General features: G+C 48.3%; 1 protein-coding gene across 1 annotated transcript; it reads right to left on the reverse strand.

Moving 5' to 3' along the window:
- Nucleotides 1–417: 417 nt before the first annotated feature.
- On the reverse strand, nucleotides 418–1,073 carry LOC123153428 (uncharacterized). Its single transcript, XM_044572556.1, has 2 exons — nucleotides 803–1,073; nucleotides 418–726 (listed from the first exon to the last, which is right to left on the reverse strand). Exons 1-2 carry the CDS (start codon nucleotides 1,055–1,057, stop codon nucleotides 418–420), a joined length of 564 nt encoding a protein of 187 aa, XP_044428491.1. The 5' UTR covers nucleotides 1,058–1,073.
- Between the last annotated feature and the right edge of the window lie 6,936 nt (nucleotides 1,074–8,009).

Genomic DNA, 8,009 nt, shown 5'->3' on the forward strand with positions numbered 1-8,009 from the left:
ACACCAGGGACCCTGGCGTCTGGGTGTGGGAGGCAGACGCCATGGACCTTGGCGTCTGGTTGTCCATCAGACACACCAGACAGCCTGTCCAGTCACCTGCGCGAGCAAAGCAAGCCAGACGCCAGGGACCCTGGCGTCTGGGTGTGGGCCTGGTGTTTTTGCACACAGCTTGTTAAAGTTTTTGCTTAGCAACAACTAGCAAACACTGTTAAATATGAACAAAGCATGCTACTCTCAACCAAAAATATGAACAAAGCATATCAACTAGTCTCGAATGACGAACATAGTTTGCACATAATCTCAAATAGTCTCGAATGACAGAAATAGTTCATGACCACACAAGGTCTCGAATAATAAGTTCATACATTAAACAAAGTCTCGACAGTTCATCATCGATGCCGGTGCCTTTCCATTTGTCTACTGAGTAGTCCGGGGCCACTTTCCCTTATTGTCACATGCCTCGTCCTCGTCTCGTGCATCGCGAGCCCTTGCAAGTTTGCTTGCCCTCTCTTCTTGACGAGCCGCCTTCTCTTTGCGTGCCCTCTCTTGCTCACGCTTCTTGCGCTCACGAGCCTCCTTCTCACGACGCTCCCGCTCCAATCCCCGTGCATAGGACTCCTCGAATAGGCGCTGCCTCCGTAACCAATCTGCACGTTGGTCCTCTTGGATATCTTTTGGTACCTCGTGATCTATCCAAGTGAAGTACTTGCAAAGTGGAGGAGGGGACTACATATAAACCATGATTTTGTTAGACATATGAGTGACAACTTGTTGATGTTTTTTATATGTACACCTAACATACCGGTGGTATGTCATATGCGTTAGTTGGCCTTCGACGATCATGTGCATAGTTGGGACACACGAAAAACCTTCTACCTTCTGTCCATGACTTGTTGCGGTCAGTGGACACCTTCAGCTTGCAAACATCACCACACCAACATGGTGGTGTGGGCACATCCTTCTCCTTCTTCTTGTCCAAACTGGCCTCCAACCACGTCTTCGGCATGTCCTCTTGGTCCGCGCACGGTGGCCTCGTCCTGGAACCGGATGAAGCCATGCCTACAAAAAGAACAATTGTTAGCACAAGACATTAAGAGAGCAAATGCATAAATGCTAGGAATTGTATGAACAAATAATATACCATTATTATTAGATCAACCATCTGGATTAAACAAATAACCGAAGGCCGATCCATTATCAACCATTCCTCTACGACCACCTCTAGCACTTGTGCTTCCTCTTCGACCACGACCACCTCTAGCACTTGTGCCTGCTCGACCACCACCTCTAGCACTTGTGCTAGCTCGACCACCACCTCTAGCACTTGTGCTCCCTCTACGAACACTAGCACCTCTAGCACTTGTGCTCCCTCTACGACCACCACTACCACCTCTGACACTCGTTCTTCCTCGACCACCACCACCGTCACCTCTTCCACCTCTTTCACCATCGGTGCCGCCTCCACGACTTGTTTTTCTTTTTTTGGTTTTCTTTTTTTTGCATGTCCGCTCATTGTGTCCCCCTTCACCGCACACCCCACAGTTGATAATGTCAGGAGCCTCCATGAAATGACCGCTACCAAATTGTTTCATGCCAGTGTATCCAGCCAGGTCATCCATATCACCCCTGAACCTCTTAGTTCTCCTTCTACCCTTCGTCTCCACCTTCAGAAGAGGGTCTGGCCTAATATGAGGGCCATGGTACTCAGGCCACTGTGATTGGTCCAAGAAAGGGTGAAATCTTGGCGCCCATGTCAACCTAGTAGCTTCCACATGGAACTCTTGCATCCTCACGGTTTTTCCATCATTAACATGTATGTTTCTCGCCTTCGCCGCCGTTATCAAATGCGAGCATGGCCAATGATACTTACTAGGCCTCTCGCACTGGCACCACCGAGTCTTCAGTTTCACCTCAAATGCAGCACCACCATATTGTCTACCATCTCGTGTTGTGCCACCTGGCTCATCAATTTGATAGATCATTTCAAGTCTATCGAATACGATAACTTGTTGTCGTGAAGACTTGCTTGCTTGTAACTGCAACCATTCATCAACCTTTTCCGGATAATCCTTTTTTTCACCTATCCATTTTGCAGTCTCTTCAGAATGCCTCTGAAAGTACTCATTAAGCTTGAAGAAGGTGTACTCCACTATTGCAGTCACCGGCAAAGCACGAGCACCCTTCAACACATTGTTGAAACATTCTACGAGATTGCTCGTCATGTCGCCATATCGCCAACCACCATCGTCATGAGCGCGTGCCCACTTGTGCTTCTCGCTTAAATTCCTAGTTAAGAAGTCTTTTCCCCCTTCGTTCACCGCTGCAAAGAGTTTGTTGTACCGAGCATCGAAACCTTGGGTGGTGAAGGCCACACATACATGGGTAAGGTCTTTGCTGAGCTCCTTGCTCTTACATGCCCGGTAAAAGTTGGCCACGAAATGCCTCATGCACCATCTGTGGTGAAGCTTTGGAAATCCTGGAATAACAATGTCCATTGCCTTGAGTATGCCATGATGTCGGTCCGATATGATGCATACCTCCCTAGCCCCAATCACGTTGTGCCTAACATGACCCATGAACCACTCCCAGTTGTCTTGGTGCTCGGAAGGCACCAAAGCAAATGCACATGGCAACACGTTGTCGTTTGATGAGTGCGCCATTGCTACCATTAGTGTGCCCTTATATCTACCGGTCAAGAACGTGCCATCTATAGACAAGACCGGACGACAATGCTGAAACGCCTCCACACATTGTCCATAACTCCAGAAGGCACGGTGGAACACTCCCTCGTGATCCTCGACCACATGAAACATGCCCGGGTTCCTATGTGCAATGGCGGCCAACAACCTTGGGAGCTGGTTGTATGCTTCTTCATAACCACCGTACAACATCCTAATAGCATTTGCCTTTGCCTTCCATGCCTTCCCATACTTGACTTCATAACCAAATTGTTTTTTCACCGTCCGCATGAGAAACCTCACTTTCACAGTGGGATCAAAGGCTATGTCTTTCATCCATTTGTATCCAAGATACTCAGATGTGAGTTGACGGTGTGTCTTTCTAAGTCGTTTCGATGGCGGTTTGCATCTATGAGTGGTATCACAACTTGTTAACACCCATTCTTCGGTTTCTTTAAGCTTTCTTGCACGAACCTTCCATGTGCATTCCTTTTGCTCACACACCACGGTGTAACGCAACTTCATGTCGGAGTGCTCAACATAAATTGGCCTATGGTTTCGAATGGCATAGTCAGCCAACCAAAACTTCAGCATAGGCAAGCTCAGAAACTTCAATCCTTTCTTCAAATAAGCATTCTCGTCCTCATTCTCCACCCTTGGTTCTCCTGGATCCGGGCATGGTGTTGGCTCAATCGCCGTCATTCTCATTCCACCGTCAACAACAGCTTTATGGGCAAGGCCGAGATCTTTAAATAAGTGAGTTCTTTTTTGTAAGCCCGTCAGCTCAAAGTGGATTTGGTTCTCCTCCTTTGTGAATCCATCCTCGTCCAACTGTTCAACTGGACCCTCGTCATCCGAGTCATACGCATATTGACGCCTAAAAGGCAAGTCACGATCCATGTCCTTTTGCGCTATGTACACATCCAAGTCACCAACATCATTGCCATGAAACCCTTCCTCTTGCTCTTCGTCGTCATCATAAGCATCTTCATCCTCTTGAATTACTCCGTCACTAGCAATCACCTCAACTTCATTTGCTTGGCTAGTTGGTGGTTGGCTAGAAGCATTGGGGGCATACAACTCAACCTCATTTGCTTGGCTAGTTGGTGGTTGGCTAGAAGCATTGGGGGCATACAACTCAACCTCATTTGCTTTGATAGTTGGTACACGGGGACATGGTGGGGGATAAACATTGGGGGCATCAACCACAACCCTATGCTCAACAAGTGGCACCATTGTCCTCTCGCTCATGTCATCCATTGGGGAAGAGACATGCCGGTTCAAATCAAAGGTAAACCGAGGAGATTCAGTGGTGGCAAACAATTCAAGTGACTTGTCTTCCGATTGGGATACTTTTTCCTTGTATACATCCCAATGCAAATCCGAGGTGATAGGCATACTTTTCAAGCGAGATTTGGCTCCAACTCCAACATCATACCTTCCTATTAACTTAACATCAACATTGGTGTCCATCCACTTCAAGACTTGTCTCACTTTTGCAACAACATCCTCATAGCTAGGGCTTCTATCAAAAACCAATGGTTCCTCACCCGTGTCGGCATTGTTACTCAAGAATGCCTCCTTGTCAATGTAATGAACATTAACAAGTCTCTCCATCTAAAAATTACATGAATGCATTTAAGACCTCAATGAGAATTGGTGTTTATCCAAATACATCTTATTATATCCAAATCATATCAACACTAAATTATTGGTGATGTCCACAAAAGTATCACTAATCACTAATTAACACACTAAGCAAAGTTAACCCTAATCACTAACTAACCCTAACCCCCAATCTTTCTACTCAACAAACATATATTCCTACTACACACCATGCATAGCACTATATTATCAAAGTTAACCAAGCCATTCACACTAACATAAGGGGGAGAAAACATGAACTAGGGTTCCACCAACATGTATAAAATGCAACCAAAATAACAAGACTTAACAAAAAATAATTGGATGATTTGGGAGAGATTAACAAGAGCAACAAAGTGATGGAAAGATCCACCTAAGGGATGTACCTTTTGGAGAGGATTTGAGGGGGGAGCTTGAGGGGTGAGAGAGAGTGGGGAGGCAGCAGCTCTTCTTCAAGCTCGGGCTGGATTGGGGAAAGTGTGTGGGGTGGGACCCACACACTCTCCCGGTGGGGTTATCCACTTACCGGGGCCAGACGCCACGGTCCCTGGCGTCTGGCCCCTTTGCCACGTCAGCAGGTCAACGGGCAGGCGGGCAGTGCGGGTCAGGGGCCAGACGCCAGGGACCGTGTCGTCTGCTTCGTAACCCAGACGCCAGGGACCTTGGCGTCACCAAAAAAGGTCAGAAACGAAATTTTTTTTGGAACGAGGTCAAATCGGGATTTAGTTTGCCTTAAGGGTCAGAACAGTAATTTTGTCCGCTTTAGGCGATGCGTGAGTGCGATCACCGGCCGCCCCTTGCTGTCTGCACAATAACTTTCAAGGAGGGCCGACAAAAACGATGACAGACAAACTCTGAACCCCAGATTCCATGAGCCACGGGCCGGGCGTCTTGTTTCGGGGGGTGAGCATTGACTTTGTTCCAGTAAATCTCGTGTCTATTCTAACACCCATCATGGTAAAAACTAAAACCCCACCGTAGACTTGGATAGGGTTTTTTCATTAGGGCATCTTCACGTGAATCCTCAAACCGCCCCAACCGATTGGATGGCGTGATACGAATATGTTTTTTCATTGAACATGGTTCTCCATCGGTCCGCTCGGCGGTCTGGACACATTTTTTTTCTGCAAACTAAAAATAAAGTGAGGTTGGCACTGCGGGCGTCCGGACCGCTGCCACGCCCACGTCGGGCAACTGTGGCCCATCCAAAACCCTCTCCAATGGCCGCATGCTTACCCGCACGTTGATGGTCAGCACAGCTACACAAAATCAACACCACATTCATGTCGGCCAAGAACGAACACGAGCACTTACTCGAGCCGGCATTGAAGCGGTGCGCCGGCAGACGGTGGTCAGCACCGCTACACAGCGTCAATACCGCATTCATGTCGGCCCAGAACGGACATGACCTCTCACTTGAGCCGGCAATGATGCGGTGCGCCGACCGAGAGCACCGGATGTGCCACTTCCTGGCGCACGCAACTTCTCTCTGCATTCAAACGGCATCATTCCATCTGTCTCCCTCCATTAAACGTACATGATTGCCGAGGAACCTACTATGACACCACCTATGCGTTCCTCTACCACCCACCATTAAGGACCTTACCGCCCGGCCAGCCCTCCGCCCACTATTTAAACCCCAGGCCGGCAACATAACCGCATCCATCCACCCTCATCCGCTCTCCATCTCCTCTCCGCACCACACCCGGCCGCGTCGCGAGAAACCAGCTCCAGCCACTGCGCCAATAGTTTTAAATAGCGCACTAAGGGTCTTAGCGGCATACCTCTTCTAAACGCTATAGCGATGCTATAGCACGCTATTTAAAATATTTGTTCATAAGTTTTGACCAAATACCCATAGCGCATGACCTCTTCTAAACGCTATAGCACGCTATTTAAAAGCATGGTTGCGCCGCATTAAAGCGGGTTGACCGGCCCTTCTGATGGCCTGGAAGCAGCTATTTAAGTCGTGCGCTGGCGATGCACATCCACACTTCATCCTCTCTGAGCCCCTACTCCTCCCAGAGAATCCCCAGCAGGCGGAGAAGGTGAAAGCTCTATGGGCCCCTCCACATGTACGGCAGTTGGCTCCTTCGGCAAGGAGGATATCGTCATCTCCTCCGGCGAGGAGGACCAGACTCCCCCTCCCCAAGAGCAGCGACCGCCACAACAACTACGCCTCCTCTCGGAGGCCACTCTAACGGTCGGGGAATTCACCTGTCAAACGGAGATAATGACGGAGCCACCGTCCCTACTGCGCTACCATGGGAAGTGGGAGCCAGCGTCCCCACTCCAACAGGTGAAGGAGGAGCCTGCGTCCCCTATCGTGCAAATGCGGCCACGGCGGCGTCCAGATCAAAGGCACCATCATCCAGGAGGAGCCCGTGTCCCCACAGCATCCAAATCGGATGTCGCATGAAGTAGGAGTCGGCATCGTCGCCGCACTGCCGCTACGCCTGTATTGACGGGCCTGCGTTGTTGCCCCGCCGCAACCGCGCAGGAGGAGGCGGAGCGGCAGGCAACGACTGGACACGGCTGCCGTGACGTGCCGTTGCTAGACAGAGGCTGCCTCGTATCTAGCTCTTTGTTCCCACGAATATTGGATTTCCTAGAATTCGGCTGTCGTTGCTAGACAGAGGTTGCCTCGTATCTAGCTCTTTGTTCCCACGAATATTGGATTTCCTAGAATTCGCCTGCCGTTGCTAGACAGAGGATGCCTGCATTTCTGCCAAGTAGAAAGTTGGAGCAGGTGCGACCAGTGCTCGCATCGAGGAATAAGACTTTGATGCGTCTTGAGTAGGGCGAACTGAGGAAAAATACGTGTGTCTTGTGGATCTCGTGTTGAGTAGGGTGAACTTTATTTTTGCATATCATGAATTCTTTTTGAATATGACCGACACCTTTGTCACAGTCACTTGGCGCTTTCTCAATAATTGTGGTATGTAGAACATGGCCACAGAATCAACAATTTTATTTCTTTGCACCGAAAAACTCATAAATTTATTTCTCTATGCATATGCATATCAATAGCTCTATGTATAAGATTGTCTACATCAACCATCCCTCTCTCTCACACACACACATGCACACTCTATCAGTCTCATTCACCTCCCTCTCTCTCACACACACTCACATAGTCGGTCTAAATCCACCCCCCCCCTCTCAGTCTTCATTTGATTCGTGTGCTAATATATATGACTACAACAGAGAGAGAAGATGTGCACATCTTATGGATCCGGTATTGAACGGGATGGACTTATTTTTGTGCATCACGAACTCTTTTCAAATATGACTGACACCTTCATAATGGTCACGTGGCGCTTTCCCAATAACTCGGTTATGTAGATAGTGGCTAACGAGTCAACAATTTCATTTTTTATTAGAAAAACTCATCAATTTTGCCCCGGAGCAACCCAACTACTGTGAGTACCCGCGACAACACCTTCAAGAAAGGTTCTCGTGTGCAAAAGAAAAGGTTCCCTCAGTCGGGGGTAAGCATGGTTCTGGTAATATAAAATGGATGTTCGTGTAAAATCTAACGATGAAGTAGTTCTGACTATGTAAAATGGAGGTTATGTGTAATCTAACAATGTGATGACACGTTGTGAATGGGTTATGTAATCAATTAGAAACTGACATGGCATTACAACACAACATCGTCGTCCAGAAAAAATGCATGGTGGGGAA

This window comes from Triticum aestivum, chromosome 7A, assembly GCF_018294505.1.
Source record: "Triticum aestivum cultivar Chinese Spring chromosome 7A, IWGSC CS RefSeq v2.1, whole genome shotgun sequence".
Classification (NCBI taxonomy): domain Eukaryota; kingdom Viridiplantae; phylum Streptophyta; class Magnoliopsida; order Poales; family Poaceae; genus Triticum; species Triticum aestivum.

Bases quoted from the DNA above. Each gene is read 5' to 3' on its own strand.
- LOC123153428 (XM_044572556.1), bottom strand. From the start codon at position 1,057: ATGGCTTCATCCGGTTCCAGGACGAGGCCACCGTGCGCGGACCAAGAG. The intron at 727-802 runs GTATGTTAGGTG...GTTTATATGTAG, and splicing joins ACGCATATGACATACCACCG to TCCCCTCCTCCACTTTGCAA.